At 45.8% G+C, this 25,520-nt stretch overlaps 1 protein-coding gene across 7 annotated transcripts in view; it reads right to left on the reverse strand.

The window, feature by feature from the left end:
* Window positions 1-25,520, reverse strand: part of LOC146178643 (muscle calcium channel subunit alpha-1-like) — a 240,850-nt gene that overhangs the window by 129,696 nt on the left and 85,634 nt on the right. For all 7 annotated transcript variants that reach the window (XM_084578446.1, XM_084578444.1, XM_084578443.1 and 4 more), the window contains exons 4-6: window positions 16,357-16,496; window positions 13,882-13,988; window positions 11,688-11,840 (exon numbers count right to left, since the gene is read on the reverse strand). In XM_084578446.1, coding sequence (XP_084434572.1) covers window positions 11,688-11,840; window positions 13,882-13,988; window positions 16,357-16,496 — 400 coding nt within the window. The remainder of the gene's footprint in view (window positions 1-11,687; window positions 11,841-13,881; window positions 13,989-16,356; window positions 16,497-25,520) is intronic.

A 25,520-nucleotide genomic window follows, 5' to 3' on the forward strand; every position in this document is an offset into this window, starting at 1 on the left:
CTCAGCCGGAATTCAACTACCTTGTAGTGACCGAAGGGGGGTGGTCGTTTGGTGCCCAGCGGTCGCCGGTTCAAACCAGAGTAAGGATCGGAGTCAGAAGTAACAAACAAAACACAATTTATATGCACAGCAAGAGACGATACAAAGGAATACACAAGATCACTTGAAATACAACAGACGAGAGGTTCACAGAATACAAACGCTAAGCATGCAATTACACAGGTATCCAATAACGTAGAGGCTTTACAACAGATGAAACACGAGAGAGTACATAAATAAACACCAAATTGTTCACCGGGCACTGTTGCAGTCCGACGCCTCAAGAGTCACGATGTGGCCGCCATACGAGACGAGCGCCGCTCCCTTGAAAGTCCGTGGGCTTGCCAGCAGCGGGTGATCCCCGGGAGTCCAGCCGAAGCGCGAGCACGTCGCAAAACACTTGACGAACTGAATGACTGACTGACTGACTCTTCAAACGGCGCGGTCTCTTTAAATAGGGCGCGCCGCGTCTGTTTGTTAGCACGCGTCAAAGCTAGCGCGCACACACACATAGCTTCGCTGGTTATAGCTCCCTCTTCTCCTCCCGTTGAGCCGCGCGTCGTCATTGGCCAGGTCCCATAGAAAGTTCTCGAAGGGCCTGGCACATTCCAGGCCGATGAACCACTGTCCTCCCCGGGCAATGGGAAAGAGGGTCACGGCAACGCGTACAAAGCTACGCGCTCTCCCGCGCGGGGAAGGGGCTTTTCTCTCCATGCTCTCCACGCGACGCCGCGCGCGCCTAGCGCTGTACCGGCTTGATGAAAATGGGCGCCGATTTCGTGACACTGCCCCTCCCTTAAAGAATATTGTCTCACAATATTCACAATAACCACGAACATCGCGCGCACGTGCATGCGCTCACAATTGTAGGGGCAAATGTTCACATCACACATATTGCACAAATTTCACAAACTGTAATGACACATTACAAAATTCACACATCAAGGCCATGAAATTCACAAACATGACACCACACTGTTGTCGGATACACATAAGAATCAACAACACAGAAACGCAGCTATTCAAATGTGGAGCGCACAAACCTAAGGCATGCTTTCGCCTATATTTCCACACTCGGGATGCACCTTCTTGGAACGTATCGGTTCCTCTCCAACTTTCAGATACGCCAGTTTTCTTTCTTACGAAACACTGGTACTTCTTTCTCACGCGTGTCCTGCTTTTCTTCCTCATTCGCGCTTCGATCTTCCTTATATTGTCTATTTGCCGATCAGAAGTAGTTTGGCCCTTGTATCTGGGGGCCCTAACACTACGCTCGCGGAGAGAAATGTTGTCTGCAGGCCTAATATTATTCCGTGCCGGCCGCCCAGTTTCTTCTCTGCTTGAGCTGTTCTCCTTGCGCTTCAAGTCCTTCAGTAAGTTCTTCCTTTTCTTTCTTCTTGACTTTTCCGGCTCCATTTCACCTGACTTGGCAGGTCTGAAGTTGTTTCTTTTCATTTTCACTTTTATTCGCACCTTTGTCCGAGGAACGTTTGATCCGGTTTTACCCGCATAATCAGAACATTGCTGTCTGAAAGGAGCGTCTTTTTGAGCACTTTGTTCTCCCTCAATCCTTTTCATTTTCTTTCTTTTCTTTGCGATCTTAAGTCGTACCTTCTCAAAGCAGGACTCATTTTCAACTAGGGACTCATTATCCTCACTTTTGGTTACCTCCTGTTCCTTAAAATGTTTCTTGAAACTTTTCATTGCAGTGCAGTCTTCGCTTTCTTCCATTTCTGAATCCTCAAGGTTAGGATCTGCACTGCCACCTTCATCCCAGCTTTCGTGCTCACTGCAATTTGAAGTCTCCTCATCCCGGTCACTCATGCACTCAGCCATGGTGTCATTTAATGAGGAGCTACAATCCTGCCCTTCTTCATCTTCAGGCTTTGAAAACACCGAGGTTTCTGGCTCGACATCTGCCGTTGCAGCTTCTCTGCAACCTGTCGTCTCGGAGGGCACAATCTCTTTTTTCTGAGAATTCTGAACTTCAGTTCGGTCATCTGAAATTTCTGTTGCAGGAACACGCTGGTCCACAACCTCATTCTGGCTGCTGGAGCCAGTTTCTACAGTACCGCTTGGTTCGCTGTACTTTCTAATATAAGGAAAGGTAACCTCCGGAGGCTCGGTAATACCTTTCAAACGCCGAACTTCAGCCAGCTTTTTGAGAAGGATATCTCTCTCTTTTAAGAATTCTTGTTCCTTTTCTGCCTGCTTCCTCAGCCATTCTTTTTCTCTTTCGGCTCTCTTCCTGAGCCATTCCTTTTCTCTTTCTTCTTCTTGTCTCTTTGCCTCTGCTTGTTTCCTCTGCCATTCTCTCTCTCTTTCTGCTCGTTTCTTGAGCCATTCTTTCTCTCGTTCTTCTCGTTTTCTCCTTGCCTCTGCTTGTTTCCTCTGCCATTCTCTCTCTCTTTCTTTCTCAGCCTCTTCTCTTTCCTTCTTAGCTTGTTCTAGAACCTCTCTTTCTTTTCGGTCCACCCATTCTCGCAGTTCAGCTCCTTTAAGACCCTTCTCTAGGCCTAAGGCAATAATCTCTTTGAGATTCATCTCCAATCTGAACTGTTTAATGCTAACACATAGCACTCTCAATGGACCTTACACAACCGCTTCAGCGCGGTACCTCTTGCTATCGCTCTGCTGCTACACCGTTTACGACCTCTTCGTAAACTCTTCCAACTCGTTCTCCGTCCTCTGAGCTTGAGTGCACCAAACGTCCTGTCGCGGACGCCAGAATAATTGTCACCCGTTAATAATTAAGGGGGTATTATTAACGATGCGCCCTTAACGGTGCGCACACTCCCAGACACCCTTAGAGTGAGTGGGGGTAGCTGTTCCGGTCGCAAAGGAGATGCCCTCGACTTGCGTGGCAAGCTCAGCCGGAATTCAACTACCTTGTAGTGACCGAAGGGGGGTGGTCGTTTGGTGCCCAGCGGTCGCCGGTTCAAACCAGAGTAAGGATCGGAGTCAGAAGTAACAAACAAAACACAATTTATATGCACAGCAAGAGACGATACAAAGGAATACACAAGATCACTTGAAATACAACAGACGAGAGGTTCACAGAATACAAACGCTAAGCATGCAATTACACAGGTATCCAATAACGTAGAGGCTTTACAACAGATGAAACACGAGAGAGTACATAAATAAACACCAAATTGTTCACCGGGCACTGTTGCAGTCCGACGCCTCAAGAGTCACGATGTGGCCGCCATACGAGACGAGCGCCGCTCCCTTGAAAGTCCGTGGGCTTGCCAGCAGCGGGTGATCCCCGGGAGTCCAGCCGAAGCGCGAGCACGTCGCAAAACACTTGACGAACTGAATGACTGACTGACTGACTCTTCAAACGGCGCGGTCTCTTTAAATAGGGCGCGCCGCGTCTGTTTGTTAGCACGCGTCAAAGCTAGCGCGCACACACACATAGCTTCGCTGGTTATAGCTCCCTCTTCTCCTCCCGTTGAGCCGCGCGTCGTCATTGGCCAGGTCCCATAGAAAGTTCTCGAAGGGCCTGGCACATTCCAGGCCGATGAACCACTGTCCTCCCCGGGCAATGGGAAAGAGGGTCACGGCAACGCGTACAAAGCTACGCGCTCTCCCGCGCGGGGAAGGGGCTTTTCTCTCCATGCTCTCCACGCGACGCCGCGCGCGCCTAGCGCTGTACCGGCTTGATGAAAATGGGCGCCGATTTCGTGACATACGGCTACTGCAAAGCCACAAGTCCGAGCCCACGCTCAGGCTTCTGTCCCAAGCATCGGCGCAAATGACCAGAACGATCATGCAAGTTGCAAACAACTGAAGGCTTGATGATGATGACATGGCCCGTGTTTACAACCAGGGCTACGTAGAGCATCCCGTACCAGCCCCTCAGCTAACCTCAAATCGAGCATATAAGGACATTTGTACAAGGTCTACGAGGTCGCTCTTGGCCTGTCCAAGCCAACTTCTATCAGCAAGCGGCTACCTATAACATGAAGAAGCCAAGCTAGCTTCGCAAAACTATACGGCTTCAATCCGCGACTGACAAACAGAGACATAATAAAGAAAATCAAGCAGACAGTCGACGCTCCGGACAACACCAAGGCATTGTACGCCGTTCGCTTCACTGTCCGGCACACGTGCCCGAAACTGCACAAAGGCAGGTAGCACTAAAGAACCAAGAAGTTGGGAAAAGTAACTGGTCAGCAAGCGCGGTGTAATATACGGAAAAGCTTTGTCATATCCTAAGGCAAAAGAAAAGGAGAGTCGTTAATAATCGTAACCGAAGCACGACTGGGATCTCGCAGGCTGGATAAGTGCTTATGAAAGAGCGCTCTATTCCTCCTCCACCAACGAGAAGGCGAGGACACCAGAACAAAACAACCCGTTATAGGGGCACAAAGACACGCCGACCTGGCCAGGAGAGGACATCGGCTCGTTCAAACTCGTGCCGGCACCCCACATGTGCAATGACATTGCTGTACAAGTCGAATGAACGAAGATTAGGCAGACTGAGTGTGTGGGCTCCTGGCGCGTGCTCGGGGCTCGAATCCATCGCAGCGGTCTGCGTATCGACGTCCGAAGCGTCCTATGCTTGTGGCTTGCGTACAGTGTGGGCATCAGTATTTTAAAGGCCCACTGTCCACCCTGTGGTCGAAAATATTTTCTTCCCCGGTGACTGTGAAACTTCGCCCCCAGAACGCAAGGCCGCAAAATGTTTTTGAAAAGAGTAACTAATAACGCAGTTACAGCCACCCCAATCACCCGATTCTGTCGTGTTTCTCTCCTTCCGTTCCCTCGCAAAGGTTTTTCACTCTCCTACCCGGTCGTCTAGTCTCCGCAAAACAAATTCCCCTTCCTCCTCCGCGTTTGGCGGGAGGTGGGGTGTGGCACTCCGCCTGCGCGAAAAAGAAAAAAGAAAACGGGCGAGGGAGCGCGCGTCTCTGGATTCAGTCGGGCCGTGGCGAGGGAAAAGCGCGCAGCGAGCGGTAGACACCCATCCTTCACACTTAGACAGCGAGACGGACCAATGGACGTCGCTCGCGAAAAGTACGTCATTAATGTGGCTCGACGAGCCAGCGAAGGAAACGGGGAAGCTGGCTTCCCGAAGGAGAGCATGAGAGAGCTTTGATTTGTATTTTCGTTGCTTTGCGGCGCGCGTGTCACTGTAGCATTTTGCACAGACTATCTCCGGTACCTGATCGAAACACTGGGCTCCTTCGTATAAAAGGTCCTTCCCTGGACAGTGGCCCTTTAAGTGCTGTGGGCCCTTCCTGCCATGTAAAAATACCTTCGAGCACCTCACTGTTCTATAAAATACTATCCTCGTTGCTTTCAGTTGACCAGTGGTCATGTGTTCGCAACACTTTGGCTTAAGACGTCCTTGCGTCGTACAAGGATGAATTATTGTTGTTTTTCTTTTGTTAATGTTGTTGTATACCTCTAATTATGTTTTCTTTAGTATTTCCATAACGCGTCCTTGTATGAACGAATATTGGTTCGACCTAAACCAAAAGCAGCGCAGCCCACCACCGACATAAAAAAAGAAAAAAGCTTTCCGGGGCGTTGCTAAGAGTCGCGTATCAAGCCCCTCTCCTCCCATCGGAGCACTTTTCATTACAGTCGGCCTCCCCGCACAACCGCAAGGGCCAGTGTTGCCCTTCTCCCGGCGGATTCTTCATGAGGCTCATTAACGTTTCAGCAGCCCGTTTACTTTCTTCCGCTCTCTCTCTCTTTCTCTCTCTCTCTCTCTCTGGCGCCTTCATACCGCGGTGGTGATGACCGCAGCACGCGAATTATGCAGCAGCCAGCATGGGACGCATTCCCGCCGCTGCTTTTCGTAATGGCCGAGTGCAGTCGACGCACGGCTTTTCTCGTCTTCTGCGTCACTCCCGGCCATCCTGTCGAAAACAAATGGCGTCCTGCATTGGCACGCACCCTGATGCCACAGCCGTAATTTGCTACGACTCTCAATGGCGCTGTACCCTAAGTTCCGGTTTCCTTTCCAGGCTCATCTCACGACTTTTTTTAACGGAAACATCGGCTCACTGGCACCCTTCAATTCTACCGAAAAAGTAGCATGCACTATGGAGAAAAGGTCAGTCGTTCGAGTGTTGTTAAGTGTGGCTCCAAAAAAAAAAAAAAAAAAAAATAGTACGAGGCTTTTTCAGCAAAATAAAATAATCCTCTATAGTTGCTGTTCCAAACGCCTAGTCCTAACTTTTCTCGGCTGTAAATTAATCGTTACTGGGAAATAAAAAAATCCGGCCCTAAATGACCTTTCTTCATTTCCATCAACGGCGGGCAAAACAAAGCGCGTAAATAGAGATTACTGACATGCGATACCAAAGCGCGGACTTAAGCCTGAGCACGTCCTGTCGAATGGTATACAGTCAGTTTGTAGGAACTCGAATGATGCCTGCATCGGATAGCTGGCGTTACATCTTATGACAGAAACTTGACCGTTCTTTCGTGGAAATAAATGTCAAGCTAAAGTAATAGCAACCATCCCACTTGAGCGCTGATCCTCAGTCAGAGCGATATTCACTAGCGTTCGTCGAACCACGCACCCCTGAGTTCAGCGCAGGAAGCTTGCGGCCCTTGCATGAACTCTCGATAGTTCATTTGGGAAGATGAGTGGGTTCCAACAAAAAGATAATGTAGCAAGGCGCATCGGAGGGTCATGGGAGTAGGAAGATATTAGGAAGTTTGCTGGGATAAGGAGGCACGGAGGCTGGTGAATATTATCATCAGCCTGAATAGGCCCTCTAAAGGGCAGTAGTCTCCTCTCCCATGCCCCTGCAATTAACCCTGTCCTGTGCCAGCTGCGCCCAGCCTACCACCTGCAATTGCCTGATTTCATCCGCGCCTCTAAACCTCTTTCACACCTTGCTACGCTAGTCTTTCATCGGAATGCAGTCTGTTATCCTTACCGACAACCGGTCATCTTGCTTTCACATTACATGTTCTGCCCTTGCCCACTTCTTGTGCTTCATTTAAGCCAGAATTTCATAGAATCCCGTTTGTTCTCTCATTCCCTCTACTCTCCGCCTGCCTTCTACGCTAAGCCTATCATTTTCCTTTTCATATCTATTTGCGCTGTCCCCAATTTAAGTTAAGCCCCATTTTCATTACCCTCTCGGTTACTGTCCAAACGCAAACAAAAATAACATAGAGCTGTTATAAACGTTTCGCCTGAGGGATGCTCGCAAACTGCCATTCATGAGAGCACCTCCTAAATTCACTCCAACACTTGCCCATTCATCTAAACATCTCATTCTCGTGGTCCAGATGTATGGTCAATATTTGCCCTAAATAGGCTGGTTTGGTTTGGTTTATGGGGTTTAACGTCCCAAAGCAACTCAGGCTGTGAGCTACGCCATACAGTGGAATGCTCCGGAAATTTCGACCATCTAGGGCTCTTCAACGTGCACAGATGTCGCACAACACTCGGGTGGCTTGCTTTTCGCCTCCAACGAAAAGCGGTCGCCGCAGCCTGGATTTGATCCTGCATCCTTGACCACAGATGTCCAGCGTCCTAACCACTACACCATAGCGACAGTGCCCCCTTTAGCGCTTCGAATGGCTCGCCACCTATATTTAACTGATGCTCCTTTCAGAAACTGCTGAATATCGCGTTAATTTCTGCATAATAATTTTAAGAGCCGTCCTTCTTCTTTGCTTGTCTAGGCCGTTGATCACACTTTACAATTAATGACCTCGGTTACTTAGCGGGGCAGTGTCATCAGCGAATCACAGATTACTAAGGTATTCTCCATTAACTCTTATAGCGCTACAGAAATCGCTCAGTTCTTAAAATGCTCGACTCCTGAGCCCAACGAGGTGGGTTGGAACCCTTCCGGGGCCACCACGTTTCGATGAAGACAAAACGCAAGGAGCCGGTGCACTGTGTAATGTGAGTGCACGTTAAAGGAATCCTAGATGGCATAATTAACCGAGTGCCTCCGCACGGCGTCTTTCATAGGCGATATCACTTCGGGTTGTTAAACCTGACATAGCCCACCTTGAATCATATCGTTACCTGTTACCCACAATTCTTTCTAGCCTCTGAACACCTCCTGCAACACGCAATGAACAGCACTGAAGAAGCGGTTTATCTCTGGCTGACACCCTTCGCTATAAAGATGTTATTAGTCTCTTTGTGGCGGACTATGAGGACTCAGTCGCTTTATTCTGTCTGTAAGGTTATATAGTTTTATTCTGCCTGTAAGGTTAGAGGCCTTGTTATTTTGGTCGTTTTGTTAAGACGGATTTTCCCTGAGAGAGCTTACTGATCGCAGCCTATCATACCGCCTACTCTTTAGCGCACTCCATTCGAACAGCTGGCAGGTTATTGTTGTTTGGCTGAACACCCAATTCGTCGTCCTCCTCGGTGAACGGTGATTATGTTCTGTAGCAAGATCTCCAATTCTTCGACTTTTCCTACAGATAGCTCACTGATAAGGTTCCCGACTCTTCCTTTTTTTTTTTTTTTACCTCTTTAAGTCTAGGTCAACTCAAGATTTCGGCTACATCGCTCCTTTCGGAGATTTCCATATCTGTACAACGCGAGGGGAGTTTACGGTATGAAGTCTATATATAACTTCTTTCATCATCTCCATTTCATCTGTTTCCCATCTCCTTGCTATCCGCCGACTGTGAAAAAAAAAAAAAGAATATTCACTATCCGGAAATTATTTCTCTTTGCGAACTCTACTAGTAACTCCTCTTCCCTGAGCCTGTGCCTTCTCCTGTGCCTTCTGTCATACCTGCTTCTTTCTTACCTTAGAATTGTGGTAACCAAGAATAGTGCGTTTCACATTATTCGGTCTACTTTCCACGCGTTTGACGTCGTCAATATCGTCATTAAAGACAGATATAGGCGGTCAGATCTGCGTTACCTTCGGATTTGTACTTCTTATTGCGATTTAATTTAAACGCTAGGCACCTTCGTCTACAAAATTCATGTGCGCCCAGCTATGCCCTTACTCATGAGCGATCCAACACCTTGCTCTCGTCTGTCCGCTATTGCATGACAAAGATGGTGAATTGGAGGTGGTTGGGAGACGCGAGTGTATTGGACCTGGGTGGGCTGATAATGACGCAGGTATTGACGACAATGATGATTGTGCTGTCAGTACATACACATTTGCAAGCTCCGTGTGACCTTAATTTTTCCTCTCCCATGGGCGAGCTTGTACTTCAAATTTCTGCACTCCTGCCTAACGGTCACGTGTCATGCTCTTTTGTTGCTGAGGTACGCGAAGAGATGTGAGCAACAAGGCAGCGAAACACACAGATGTCGACCCCTTCACTATTTGAAGCGCTGTATGAAGTCAGCAGTCGCACTTGAGGCTTCTGAAAATCACGTACTTCCGTGCAATTGCGCTAGGGACGCACGCATCTTAGTGTCACTGCGGTTTCTTTCGCTGATTTGCAGTAACAGTCGTTAGGAGTTCTCCACCACCGCTGGCGGAACACGAACGCCAGAGAGAGGGAGAGTGATAGGCGGCTGTGATGGCGCACCATTCAAGGCTGATTAGCACACTGACGTCATATGTGACGTGACTAATACGCTCCATGACAACTCGCTGCGCTGGATAGTTTGACGTCAGCGTAACATCGCAGGCCTTCCACAGGAGAGTCAAATAATAGCGAATAAACATGGTCTGATTCACTAGCGCATTCAGCTGTTGGTGAATCTCGCGGTTCACACTGGTAATAGCGCGGCGAATTGTTCGTTCCCCTCACGGAGATTTCCACTGCATTATATGTGGCCTGAGTTAAGAAGGGCGAAGGAACAGCGCAATGGGCGGAACACTGAGACACAAGAAAGCATAAACACAAATTTTTAACTTACTGACGTGGCTATCTTCCGATGGCCAGTGACACTGCACTATCTTTTTTGATGTTTCATCCCCTGTTCTCTTCGCTATATAATATCTGCCTTTTTGCAATAAACCTCAGTTGATAGCCAGCGCCTTGTGTTTGTGTTTCCTCGTGTCTCTGTGTCTAGTCCCTTGCACTGTTCCTTCACCATGCAAAACCGACTAGCCTGCCAACTCGTTCTTATTAACCTGAGTTAAGAAGTTAACGGTTGCTATGTAGTAGAAGCTGACAGGTGCCAATCACACAAATGAGCTCCACTCAGACTTGACCGTGAAACCTCTCGGCACGGTACAGCGAGTGCTGGATCAAAGACAAAAACGGCTCGTACGCGCAGTCTCGAATAAGCATTGGTAGCTCGATGAAGTAAAGCTCACAGACCCCCTGGACAAAAAAGAAAAAAAAAACGCTCATTGAATATTCATTCAGTCCAGCGCATTCGGGGCCACTATTTGCGAAAGTAAACAGGCCAGAACGTTCCATGTGTTGGCGGAGACCGCTTCAACAAACTGACGAAGCGGAAACGCGCAAGAATGTACACGGAACTCAGGCAAATATAAGCTGTGGATTCAGAGTTTTGTAAACGTCTGTACACAAAAAGTTTAAAGCGTCTCTTCGCGCGTGCCAAGTTCATGTTCTTAAAGTTTTTCACTGTTCAAGTTGTTCTTCATGCATGCTGAAGTTAGTGCTTAGGTGAAGACGTGGGCTTTCTTTTCTTCATTCTCGTTAGTTTTCCTCGGATTTTGCTAAGGTGGAGATTCAGAATGAAATGCTTAGCACTGCTCGGCAGGGCCTGATTTTCTGATACACAAATCATAAACTAACATAGAAAGGCAAAATGTCAACAAGGCAGTAAAAAATTGTTGTTTGCACGTGACATATAACCATAATAAAAATTCCAGAGGAATGCATGCGACATGCCTTAAGAGGAACCCACATGAAACATAACGTAATATTCGCATTCAAACAAACGTCAGCCCAAACGATAACTGAAAAGGGCAGTTGTTTTGTGCTAGAAAATTTTTCGCAGGACGGCCAGTTCTAGCAAGATGTTTTAGGACCAAAGTCTTTCTTGGCACATCAGTAAAGTAACCGTCCGCGGAATGCGTGACCAAAAGAGATACAAAGCCAATCAAACACATTCCACATAACAAGTCAACAAAGAAAAATACCGAATTCAGTAATGATTACTTGGTTATAATACACCTTAATGAGAGCTTCAAACGAGACAGATTCATAGCCAGTTAAACAATAGACACATAACAAGGCAACATTGGCTAAAGGTCTAAGCATTGGGTAATCAATATCCGAATGCCACGCAAAAAACGTAAAAAATAATTAAACTAAATGTTAAATAATGAAATTAAATAGAAAAAAAATTAAAAAATAAATAAAATACAAATGACAAGAACTTAAAATAGCAATTAAAAAAGCCTTCGCCTTTCTACTCCTAAGTAGTTTGAAGTGCCAGAAGAGGTTGAGTACGGGATGGTTGGTACATGTTGAAGACTCGAGTAAAACAGCCCTAATCAAGACGGGACACGTGAAGGGCAGACACAGCAGGGTATGTCTGCTTTTCCCTAGTCCCGTCTTGCCGAGCGCTGCTTTACTCGAGTCTTAAGTCCCTCCCTCCTAAAATATTTTAACCTTAGGGCAGAATTAAGAATATAATATCTGTTCTTGTGAACGAACTGACTGCTGCTCCCTTTCATGCTGCAAGCACAAGTATTATTAAAGGAAATACACTACTGACAGAGTTGCGAAAACCATGGCCGTTCGTCAGTACTCACCGGTTGCATTGTTGTAGCAGGTCTGATGCAGTTTTCCTGAGAACAGCTCGAGCCCGATGATGGCATAGATGATTATGACGAACACCACGAGGAGAGCAATGTGAAGCAAAGGCACCATGGCTTTCAGAATGGAATTCAAAACAACTTGTAAACCTGTGAGAAGGAGGAGAAGGAAAAGTAGCGAGAGTGAACGCCAGTTCACCAGAATAGGCGCATTCTCAAAGGGAATATTAGTGGACTTTTTAGTTCACACACGCTTTCATACACTCAGGACATGCACCTGCAATAAAGCTATATATATATATATATATATATATATATATATATATATATATATATATATATATATATATATATATATATATATTCTACTTTCTGTTTATTTCTCTTTCCCCTAAACAGATTACATTACTAATTTATGTGATTATCGAAGTAAAAATTAAACAAAAAACGACATAAAGTACAATCCCCAACAGGCCTCGCCGACTGTTGGCTTCTTTCCTTTATATATATACATATTGTAAGGTGTTTATTGGCGCACCAAGACCGTAGACAACGTCCGCAAACCAAAGCGACGGGGATAGCGTTCGAACCAACAGTGCAGTGCCAACAAGGCTCCGGCTCCACTTCGTCTACCTCTTCGGGTTGGCGCGCGAGCTGATGGCGATCGTGATATATATATATATATATATATATATATATATATATATATATATATATATCCAGTAGGTTTCAATAGGCCAGTTTACCGAATAAAGTAGAGCGTTACGACAGACGCGACTGTTCGTTTTCACGGTTTATTTTGTCTCGACAGTTTCGGGAATGGTGTTCTCTTCGCCAGGACAAAATAACAGTATCCCCTTCGACGTTTCAGCCGGGGTCTGGTCGAAATGTGGAAATAAATCCACCGTTATGTTTTTAAACTCTTGGTGATTCATTTTACATTTATTAATCAGTTGTCATCAAATATTTATATATATATATATATATATATCAGCAAGAGTTGATTGTTGACAACTGATTAATAAATGTAAAATAAATCACCAAGAGTTTAAAAACAAAGTGGTGGAATAATTTCCATGTTTTGACCGGGGTCGAAACAAATCCACCGTTATGTTTTTAAACTCTTGATTATTACTTTGACACACACACACATATATATATCGCTGGTTTGAGTCAATCAAACACAAATGAAACGGCCTGAAACTGATCAAAACGAAAAATTGTTGGGAGAGAAAAAAATATGGGGCTTGGTAGACGGGTTAATAACAACCCAGTCTACCGCCGATTCTGTAATGATCTAGATCCTCCTCAAAATTGCCTTGCGGTAAGCAGCCGTGATAATGTATTCTTACTTGGCTCTCCAAATTCCATTTGAATTTTGATGTTTTATTTTTGTTCATAACGGCGGAGTTCCGCTACATCTGGCAACAGCTCTCGCTCAAATCGGGCAGGCATATAGAGGAGGTTCAGGCTCTAGCATAGAGTTTCTTCCTCCTACATAGATGGAAAACTATAGGGGCACTTCATCCACCATGGGCGTGCTAAGCATCCTGGACTGGCATGCTACTTGATGCGGTACAGTCGGATTTTTTTTTTAAACACAAAGTGGCATTACTAAGCTATCTCATCACTATCATCATCATCATCATCATCATCATCATCATCATCATCATCATCATCATCATCACCTCAAGGCTCAAAAGTAGAGCGCGAAAACTGTAGTAGGCAAGATGCAAAAGCAGAAGACGCCAATAAAAGGTTTGTTTTCCGAAATGCCATTAAAAAGGTACTTTATTACTGTTTTAACTACTACTAATATTTTAAAACATTTTTTTCTTCATAAAGTGTGCCTATTAAATGCGAAATATTTGTTTCCGCGCTGCTCAATTCTTAGCCAACAGGAGAGAGAGCCATAGCTTATTTTGAACACACTTTACACCTACATGCTGCTTCGCTCACGTTTTGCAATTCACGGTCACCATACTGAATGTTGGGACATTTTTTATTGTAGCATACTTTTTGCATTACTTCTGGCCAAAAATTGTTATTCTGCACGAGGCTTAGAGCGCCCATGGCGGATGAACTGGTAGTCAGGAAGCTCCATGCAAATTGCCATAGGTGGCGGCACAAGCTTTCCCTCTAGGTAAAAGTGAGAAACTCAATGGGCTCTAGTAGTGTATCGTATACTCACTTGGCACTCCAGAAACTAGCCGCAACGGCCTCAAAACTCGGAATGCACGCAACGCCTTGACGTCGAAGCCTTCCCTCATAAATGCGGATAAGGCTGTACTGATAAGACTGAAAACACACAAGGAAGAAAACACAGGAACTGTCAGAACTGACAGCCAGCGTGCACAAAGCAAAGAGAGTACAAGCGACAACCCATGCACTCAGCTGCTAAACATTTTCAGCTAACTAGCGTGGTTTTCACTGCCTCACCCTCACGCTACTATGAGCTAGTAGGTGGGTCCAGAACCGACCTTGCGACGTATTTCAGTTTTTTGTCCAGCCGACCATTAATATGTGAACCTGTCTACAAGATCTAGTCAAAGTATACCTAGCGTTACGTATTTTTCTTTTGCTCATATCAAACAGCCCGGTTGGAGCAAAAATCTTATTTTATAAGTTCATTTGAAAGGAAAATGACTCGCAGCTTTACCATAACAAGCATAGAGCCCTATATAAGAGTGTAATTGTAACACTTCACCGATCGTTGACAATACTGTCGAGCCCAGGCATACCTGACCCATATATTTCGAGTTAATGGCTGCATCAAATCCACTCAACATCTCTTTGAAAAGTGCGGAAGGTGGAAGAAGATAGAGAAACTACGCTATATATCCAACTAAAATTTTGACAATAATCCAATATATCGAAATTCGCCTCACGCCCCTGCAAATGGCCCTACTCTTAATGGCGCACTTCTCTCACTTTCCGCGCGTAGAGCAGCGTCACAATGCTGGCCTTATGAAACTACGTGACGATGTGGACATGCTTTAGGGAGTTATTTCACATTCTGTACTCTTTGTTTATGGTATACATATATACAAGGTATGCATGGTATACATATATATGGTATGCATATATACCGAAAAGAACACAACGAACTAAAGCCAGGCGGTCGCCTTCGCTTGGTGCATTGAGTTGCCGAAGGAGTTACGGAAACCAATTGTACTTTAATTTTATTTAGTGCTAATTCTATTCGAAGTGCACCGGTGACATATTTAGGCACTTCAAATAGGCAGCGGATAGTTCAAAGTCCGCATCAGCAGCTGTTTTGTAGCTACATAGGTAATACTCCAGCAAGTGGTACGTCGCTACGAAAATCGCGTAACTAGCACGGATGAAATGTTTTTCTCGTACATTTATATCGAAGTATTGATATATTGAACTACTTGGCGACCCCATCTGTGTTCGATATATCCGTGTTCGACTATAGTCTTCACATCGAATATCAGATGTATAGACCAAACAAAAACGACTGCTTTTACACCAAGTAGCCTGTATAATGGCAAAACTCACTAAAATTACCTCACCAGAAAAGGTTTTTACTTTCTATCTGTACACTTTCGAGCATAAAATCACAGCGGAACACATGTTATCCAGACCAACAGCTGATCGATTGTTCATCTTTTTTGGTTAGCACAATACGTGCTTCCTGATCTGCAGAGTTCCGCGGCGTTTGCAGTAACAATGCCTATGAAATTCTTCGACAGAAACCAGGGAGCACCGGATAGTCCACTGCTCCACACTACGAACATGACCAAGGTAAACTGCAGTCTCTGGACATTAGCAAATATTACAAACAGAAAACAAATGCCACCACTACATTCCAATATTTTGTTTTTGTTCTAAAGCGCTGCACTCTCATACTATATGTAGTCGTGGTAGTACATTTCCCAAATGGATACTCAGCATTGAAGAGAGATTGATTTGTAACGCAACACGAGTGCACTGTACGAAAACTTAGATGGGGCAGGCGTTTATCTTTTATACCGTGATGCGCTTTGCGTTATGTGTTGTTTTATCAAACTACAAGTTTAAAATGCATTCATGAGCGCCTTTAACACAAACGGTACTGAAAAATTACTCATCTAGAACATCGACATGACAGTATATCGGCTAACCATATGTCCAGAATAGGTTATGCGTTATGCTTGTTGTGCCTTGACGTCCTCATGGGAAACTAAGAATGTGAAAATGAATAAGCAAACAATTGAAGTCGCTATCGAAACTATATTACCCCTTTGAGGCGTGACATATCATTGACGCTTATAGCCGTAGCCATTTCAAAAGAGTTACCGCTTTTCGCGTATTTTGTAAACGCGGAGGCAGTCGGACGTTTCGCCATTGCAATCGTCTAAAAGGAAAGCAACTAAAGAAGCGATTAGGCTAAAGAGAAGGGCAAATGCACATCGACGCTAATGGCAGATACATCCGAGAACAACTGCCTTCCCCATATTGTTTTTCTTCATAAGTTCGTTCTAATTTATGTGCCTAAAAATACATAGTTTAATAATAAACCAATGTGAAGCATTTTTCGTCACTGTCACAAACTATTTTAGTTTCCACTATCATCATATACTCGAATCAGCTGTCGGTCCTTCAAACAGTAATAGGGAGGAATAATCGGCAAGCTCAAACATGTCATGGAAAGGATACTCACCCTATGACTACAATTATGAAATCTAGAAAATTCCAAGAGTTGCGTAAGTAAGCACCTGGGTGTAACAGGAAGCCGTAGGCAATAATTTTCATAAAGCATTCGGCTGTAAATATCACTAGAAATATATACTCCACTTTTTCCTGCAAAGAGAAAGAAATAGGGGGAGAATGTTAAGACATCGGTGAGAAGATAAAAGCGCACCATCGAACACGTGATATATAAAAACGAAAAGTTCTACGGGGCAATAACCTCATACAATTCTCATCTAATCGCATAGACTCTCATACGGGCGCATAATTATCATAAAATATCTCACATAGGTTATGATAATGTACCAGAAATTATGAGACGTTATGCAATTATATGTTACTTGCATGTGATTTCTTATGTGAATTGAGTGAGATTGAGTGAAAAAATGTGAGTTTATTGCCTCATACAATTTTTCAGGACACAGCGAATATGCAGCAAATACACGTGGTGGGTGGAGTCACACCTAGAGTCTCGGAAATATGTGGGAGAACCTAGAGCGACGATTATAATACATTTCGTCACGTGATCTACCGCACCGGGTAAATAAACATCGGCACCGATAGCCTGTTCTCGGAGTACACCCCGTGAAATCAAATTATTGTCATCACAATGGCTTAAAATACAAAGAGGAGCGGCACAGTTCTACATCGTAATATAGTTGAAAAAACGTGGCAAAATTTTGCCCAACAAAAACTGAAGGGCGTGCAAAGTGTAACAAATCTTACAAAAAAAAAAAAATATGTATTGCGTGAAAAGTGGAACAAAAAATCGAATGCAGCATATGGTGAAAATATATGAACACATTACGCATTTTTGAACGTAAATATATTTTATCGTTCATTCCCCTTTTCCTTATCGAAGTAAGGACGATGTTATCTTCTTACCATTGGTTAACTAGTGTAAGGAGATGTACCCTGCTTTCTATTATTTTTTTTTTACATAGAATTGGCTTTTTTGTTCAATTTAAGTTTGCAGTAATCTTTGCTAACTTATCATAGTAACACCTTGAGCATACTACGTTGAATGCAGCAAGTAATAACGCGTCAGCTGCTTGAAATACCTCTTTTTTGTTTTTATTTTCTATGAATGCGTCATGCAGTAGTCTTGAGCAAGCTCACAAATCAAGCTCGATTTTCTTTTTTATTGCTTCGAAGCAAAGTCCAAACAATGTAATTCCAAGTCTCAGCTGTTATTAATGGTATGCCATTGTCCTGCGGTTGATACACGTGCAGCTTTTGAAATAAGAAATCCATGGAGCTATGCTCTTCCTACTGTCTACACTCAGGGTCCACACGGTACTTCAGGGAGAGATGGAATCCCATTTGACGCCTCATTCACCTTACAATAGTACTATGTACTACTGGGAACCATGAATAGCTTTTACATGAACGTTTCCAGGTGTTGCTGCAACTGCTGCTGTAGGTAGAAAATTACGACGCACAAGCGTAAGGTGCTATGGCCAGTTAGCGAAAAGAGTCAACGCCTTGCTTTGCGCCCGAATTCCTAATCGTACTGTTCTGTGTTTAGTTCGTACTTTTCAATCCATAGTAATACACACCGTGCCGTAGTTTACTGTTAAGATGCAGTTATACCTCCCAGGCAATGTATATCGATGACGGCAGAAATACACTTCGAATAACCCACATACTATGCACAGATATTGATGGAATTAACTACTCTTTCCGTTCTACTAATTATGGAATGTAGTTCATTATTTTGGCCAGTAATTTCGAAACACGAGTAATCGATTCCTTCTGGAGGTAATTTTAATGAAATGGCAATTAAGGAAGGTTTCTGGTCTCATGATGCCTCAAGGCTGAAAGCTAATTCTCTTGCTACACTTAGTTGCCGCCATCTCCGCTATCAAACAGGTCGCCAATTGTTCACTTCCCACTTATCAATTCAATTATCCGGGCGGCGAAGTGAACTCCGAATTTTCAAATAGAACGCCAGAGCAGTCGCCAGCATACTAGTTGTTCGAACAAACTATTAGCAACTTAGAAGTAATGTACACGCCCACAACGACGATCTTGACATCTTTCATGTCAGAAGAGGTGATGACGGTGATAAATTTTGATTGCGCAAAGACAGCTATGGCCAAAACGCTACGGCACCAGTAGATACTGCGGGAAGTGGGACTAAACACAACAAGGGAAGAGGACTTCTTTAAATGCCTCGCCGACAACGATAAAAGCGGGAGCCTCCTATGGTTCCTTACAGAAAATAATTTACATGAGTTTCTATAATATGCTTTATGGCAAGCTTGCGTAAAAACAAAAAAATGTGCATGGTCAGTCATACCTTGCGGGAACACGGCTGCGTATGGACACACACCTTCGAAGCAACGCTGCATCTATCCCGCTCATGACCAAATGTACAGTGGTGCAAAAGAATTACAGCCTAAAGCAATGTAAGAGGGAACACGGGAGCGCGTGGCCTCCACGCTTTGCAAAGCGCTGCCACCGATATGTAATGAGAATCAGCGGTAAACATGCAAATAAAGTTTCGTCGACTTTGGTCGGCTGCTCTTTCCAAGCAAGCACCTGGTGCCATCCATTCGCGTCTTCAGTTAGTGGCAGTGCTTTGCGAAATGTGAAGGCCCCTCGTTCCCGTGTTCTCTCAAATATTGCTTCTACCTGTACCTTGAGGCGGCGCTACGAGTTGTCTGCCATTCTGCATCAGTTTGCTACTTGTTCGGGCGCAATGATAATTCGCAAATGTGCAGCCGCCCGGAGCCACGTTCCAGCTAAGTGTGATTGAATCTGTAGTTCCCGCAACTCAAAATTGCGTCACATCCATTTTCTATGCATTGAACCCCAAATCAACAACGAGGCCAGAGTAAAGCTTGAGAAACTGTTGGGTATGCCGAAGCGCTTGTGATCGAGCCCTGATCTTCACGCATTGCATCCGAGTATAAGCGGTCATCTTCTCCGTTTATCCGGAAAGAGTCATAGAACCAGTCTTGATTAAAAACGAACATTGGGTAGAATTCTCCGTGCTCTTACTGCCGTGCTCAGTAGTTTTAGGATTATCGTGGAGATGGAGGTAAACGAAATGGGACTGCAAGGTGTGCTGCAGCTATACACGCGGAGCTGGTTTTTTTTTTTTTTTTTTTTTTTTTTTTTTTTTTTTTTTTTTTTTTCAAACTTAGATTATGACGGTAGCTGCGATCATGTAAAAAGCTTTTCTTCTCCGCTCAGAGGATCAGCTTTCAGTCGGCTTGCCCAGACCTGGTTCCCCGAAGCAAATGAGTGCACCGGTTGCGTACACACTTTATTCAGGTCATCAGTAAGAGAGAAAAATAATTCAGGAGAAGAAACGAAAAGTATAAATAAAAAGACGTCCAAAAAAAGAAAAAAAAAACGCCCGAATGACCCACCCGGCGTGTAAGCGGCAGCAACAGGGACAAATTGGAGTCATTCGGATGCTAACGGGAGTCTGGCGGGAAGATACGCTTTCGCAGTTTTCTTTGCATCTTTTCGCAGAGCTACGCTTCTGCAGGATCGTCGAGTAGCGAATAAGAGGTGGCTGCTTTTTTCTTTTCTCATTTCAAGTGGAATGGCGTACGAAGAGGGCAAACAGCAGGAAGCCGTGGTGTCCCGCCACTGTTTGTTTTAGCGCTGTCGCGAACGAGCGCGGTCCCCTGAGTGTGCGCGCTGATTGCCTTTAAGGACCGAACTGCAGCGGGGTCGATGGTTTGTAAGGACCTCGTGACGCGAAGGGGCGCTCGAGGGCAAGGGGCACTAATATCCCCTTCCCACGACTTCATCGATGTACTGCCGCGGGAGCTTAAAATTAACCGCTCAAAGCTTTAACAAACTTTGTAATTGGTTTCATGGCAGTGTTTTCGCATATGTTCAGAATTACGAAAGAGACCTCAAAGAGATCTTGAAGAAATGCGCTGTGTAGAAGTGACCACGAGCTGTGGTAATGCGGCTATGGCAGAAGTGTATCGGTGCAAGCCACAGTAACCACTGCAGCACTTTACGGTGTACGTTATATAATTATTCCAGCGTGACTAACAAACAGACTGTCTATTTAGGACAGGTAGTAGCCGCATCAGGACCATAAAAGCGAAATACAAGTATAATAGGATCGAGATGGAGCGCATTACGCAGGTACCCGCAGATTATCACTAGTAGCGTACCGGTATCGCTCAAGAGGAAAGTATACAACAGTTGCACCTTACTGTAGACACCTATGCGGCTGAAATGTGGTGGCTAACAAAGAGAGTTCTACTTAAGTTGACGACAACGCAGAGGGCAGTGGAATGAAAAATTGTAGGGGTAACATTAAGAGATAGGAAGCGTGGAGAGTGGATCAGAGAAATAACTCAAGTTACTGATATTCTAGCGGATATCAAGATGAAGAAATGGGCATGGGCAGGACAGGTAGTTCGAATAGAGGATAACAGATGGTCACTTAGGGTAAAAAACTGCATTCCAAGGTAAGGAAAGCGCAAGGGAAGGGGACGGCAGACAGTTAGGTGGGCGGATGAGGTTAAGAAGTTCGCAGGGATTACGTTGATGCAGCTATCACAGGACCGGGTTAATTGGAAGAGTATGAGAGAGGCCTTCGCACTTCAGTAGGTACAGTCCGGTTGATGAGGATGAACAAAGACATATAAATGATACTACACAAAAGTGGACTGTAAAGAGGTCATTGTTTGAGAAAAGCAAGTAAATAGTTTGTTTTATGGGGTTTAACGTCCTAAAGCGACTCAGGCTATGGGATGCGCCGCAGTGGAGGACTCAGAAAATTTCGACCACCTGGAGTTTCTTTAACGGGTACTGACATCGCACCGTACACGGGCGTATTGCTTTTCACCTCCACCGAAAAGCAGCCGCTAAGGCCGGGATTCGATCCCGCATCCTTGGAGCCAGTAATCGAGCGCCGTAACCATTGTGCCACCCCGGCACGGCAAAAGCAAGTAAATATACACTCAAGTGGGCAAGAATGGAGTACTGCTCTCACTGAGCAGTGCTTCCACAGAAAGCCGCGCAGTCCCGAGTGTCGGCAGTATGACACTGTTGTTGTTGTTGTGGCTGTAGGAAGAAAGAAAAGAAAATGCACGGGCCTGCTACCGGCTATGTAGCTGAGCCACCTCCGCTGCCTATTGCGGACAGAATAAAAAATAGACAAGAAAGAAAAGAAGAGGGAGAGAAAGACGCGCGCCGCAACAACAGCCGTCGTCCACCACCACCGAAGCGGTGGCGGGTGCAATGACGGTCTACAACAGATAAAAATCAGTGGCTGGCTAGCTCCCGCCGCAAGCGGCGTTGACCTACCGTCCCGGCCCCGTAGGGCCAGGAACTGCCTCTCGTATGACACTTCGCGACCTCAATACGAGGTGCCTCTGCGACAGATTTCACGATACGATTCGTCGCGCCGCGCCGTGCACTATGGGTTCTTCTTTTCTTCTTTTCTTTTGTGTGCTGTGTGCGTACATTGTTTGTAACTTTGTGCTTTTCTTCAAGTAAGCTGACATCTTTCAGCGTTGGAGCTGTCGCTCAAAGTGTCACTGCGATATACGACATGTTTAATGTTGTAACGCCTGCGCCTATTGAGTGCGTGCGCGTTACTACTTCTACAGGCGTGTGCTTTCGGGTTGTGTGAAACAACGATCATGCCTTCAATTCCTCGTTTTTGGATTTGGGATAACCTTCTCTTCAGAGACACGGCAGGTGACATTCAGCACAAGTCAAGCGACCAATACGACAACATGCTGCCATTCAACCGTCATTGCCTATCCGCATTATTTTTCGTACGTTCTGAGCCAAATACGTCGGAATTAAGATTGAAAAGGCGCCTATACCGTTTTATTTCCCATTCCGCCAGTATTTATTTTATCAGTGGTTAATATTAAGTACGACTTGACCAGCTTATTCTATATCCGTTGCCAATACAGTGGAAATAATTCATCATGGTACGTTTTTATTTCTATAATAAACACTCGTTTTTTTTTTCTTTGTCATATCGGGGAAAAGAAACCTTTTGGAAGCACGCTCCTGCTTCGGCCTAATCCTGGTGAAATGTGGCACGTATTGGTGCGTTTATGTAGTAATAGGATTCTACTTCTCCCCCGTTCAACAAAGGAAACAAGCGAAGAACAATAACAATCTGCTTGGTAAGCGCGCGAAGAATGAAAAGAGCACTTATATCGAAAAGTCAGACGCCCATGTGCTGTGCGATGTCAGTGCACGTTAAAGAACCCCAGGTGGTCGAAATTTCCGGAGTTCTCCACTACGGCGTCTCTCATAGCCTGAGTCGCTTTGGGACGTTAAACCCCACAAACCAAACCAAACCATAAATTTATGATCACTACCACAACAATTGCTTGAAGCTCGTGAACCAGCTGCTCGTTCACTGTAACGTATACTTTCGGATTAGAGCACGTTTGTGATAGCTGGAATTTCACCTATTAAGTCGACCTCTTCGCATTCTGAATGTGAATTACCAATTTTCTGCTGATATGCCGGTGCCGTCGCGGCTTGTAAAATATTCCATACTGCTTGCCTACATTTCGGAAGTTACGACTGGTCATCCTTGACTTGTCCTAAATTGCATCCATCCCGTCTGAAATAAAAGAATAATTCTCCGAACAGAAAACCTACAGTTTACATAGAAGGCTTACACAAGGCAGCGACCTGAAATACGCTGTTCAAGTTTATCTGATATTAGGTCTCGCAGCCATACCGAAAACCACTTGCAGTACGGAGCTCAGAAGTACGGTTGCACCTTGCCTCTATCACCCGGAATAGAGCATGGGTACGTTGCTCTGTAGTTTTCGACAGTTTTTCTGGTTTGGCGGTATGATCTGCTGTGCGCTTTTTTTTCTGCGGGAAATACAATGGGACCAGCGGAGTTGCGTGCTGACGTAAAGCGCAACGTATGATATGGACGTCGAGTTTCGGTGGGTTCGAAAGCTATTATTGGAAATTATGCACCCCGCCGGGGTGGTGTAGTGGTAAGACGCCCGACTACTGTGCCGGAGAACCCGTGTTCGAACCCGACCGTGGTGGCTGTGTTTCGATGGAGGCGAAACGAAGAGGCGTCCGTGTGCTGTGCGATGTCAGCGCACGTTAAAGATCCCCAGGTGGACGGAACTGCTCCGTAGCCCTCCACTACGGCTCATCTTCCTCTCTTTCCACTTTAACTATCTCCTTCCTTTCTTCCTTCCCTACGGCGTGGTTCAGGCGTCCACAGAGCCTCCGCCGGGGTGGCACAGTGGTAAGACCCCCCCCCGACTATGTCCGGAATTCCCGGGTTCGAACCCGACCTCGGCGGCTGCGTTTCGATGGAGGCGAAACGAAGAGGCGTACGTGTGCTGTGCGATGTCAGCGCACGTTAAAGATCCCCAGGTGGTCGAAATTACTCCGTAGCCCTCCACTACGACTCCTCTTTCTCTCTTTCTTTTAACTCCCACCTTCCTCCCTTCCTTCACGGCGCGGTTCAGGTGTCCACAGAAAACGAGTGAGACAGTTACCGCGCCTTTCCCTTCCAGTGAACCAATTAAAAAAAAAAGAAAAAAAAGGCGTCCAAAGAAACAAGTGACACATACTGCGCCTTTCTCTTCTTGTGAACCAATTAATAATAATAATAATAATGCCTCACTTTTGTCGGTGTCATCCGCGCTGCAAAAACATCCCTAATTTAAATTCAAACTAAGTCGCCCAGTTTTCCGTCCTCCAGAAATCGGTAATTACTGCCGCATAGAAATCGCCGACAGCTACATGATAATAAGCACGAAACGCAGCCACGAATACAGCCATTTTCAGAGCTGCGTGTTCGTGTTCACGAACGACCATACTGCTCCCGACCGCCAAAACTGGTGTACACAACGGACTCGCAAAGCATGTTCGGCAAACACAGCATTGGCAAGCAAAGGCAGGTGCCTCGACCAAATTGAATAAAACTAAGCGTCACGCTGATTGTCTCTCGCTTGCAAGCGTGACACGCCCTAGATGCGCACACATGCTTATTCTCCCACGCATCCACGAGGAATGAAGGGGAGCAGAGATAGAGGGGGACGACAAACGGTCGTTAAGGCATGAAACGGGCTTCAGCGTCCCTCGGACGGGAACAAATGGGGACAGCGCCAGGACGAGCGTAGGGCGACAGAGAGGGGAGCAAGGTGCCCCGATAACGAGGAAATGACTCGAGGTCTGCCACCGAGAGATGGCGCTCGTTTCGGAGATCGCGTGTGGATGAAGTCGCGCGGGGGACGCACCAAAAAAAAAAAAAAAAAAAAAAATCGCCGGCCAAGCGAATGCAGGTGCACACACTGTGCTTATCGGTTTCTTCTTTCGTCTTTTCTTTTTCGTTTTGCACCACGCCGGCGCCGTTGCGTTCAGTTCTCCATTCGGAGAAGGCGACGCGAGCACAAAGGGAGCGCTCCAATCCCCCCCGAAAAATGAACCGGCCGCTGTGCACTCGTGCAGGGCGCGGTTCGATCGGGGCCTCCCGCTTTAAAGCGGTCTCCTGCCTCCCCCCTTAACTTCTTTTTGAAGCTCGCTGTTTCAGTGGTAAACGAGGAGAGAACTCGACCCCCCCCCCCCCTCCTTCCCCCTTTACCTTTCTTCTAGAAAGGGATTGCCTCCCTTACGCTGTCGTTTCTTATTTTCTTTCCGGCTACCTGACAGCGCTCACTGCCTGCGTGCGGGCGACGTCGCGGCAAATCAGCGCCGACCAGCGCTTTCCACAAAGCGTCCCGGCCGCCCATCGCCGTATATCAAACAAACGCGTTCCGTTTCCTGTCACGCGGAGGGAAGATGTGTGACAGCGGGTTCTCCCTCCTTTTCCGCCTGAACGCCCGCGCCAGTTTTGGCGGCCGCTTTGTATTCATTTCATGAGCCAGCGACATATCTATGAAGACTGTCGCGGGTCAAATTAAGCAGCTACCTAGGGTGCATCGATAGATTTCTGCCGCTCATATATCGTTTTATCCTTCCTGCGCTATTTGTTCACAAGCAGTTGTTAGAACGGGGATAACAGCGACTCGACAGGGCCCTTCATGTTTGATCAAGCTTGGCAGCCTTGAAACGTCGTCTACACTCAGTTCTGGTCGTCTTTACAGATGAATGATGAACGAGAGGAGAAACTGTTTGGGCAGGAACGAGATCGGAGGGAAAATC

The sequence above is a fragment of the Amblyomma maculatum genome, chromosome 9 (genome assembly GCF_055883805.1).
Source record: "Amblyomma maculatum isolate TAMU_Amacu chromosome 9, ASM5588380v1, whole genome shotgun sequence".
Taxonomy (NCBI): domain Eukaryota; kingdom Metazoa; phylum Arthropoda; class Arachnida; order Ixodida; family Ixodidae; genus Amblyomma; species Amblyomma maculatum.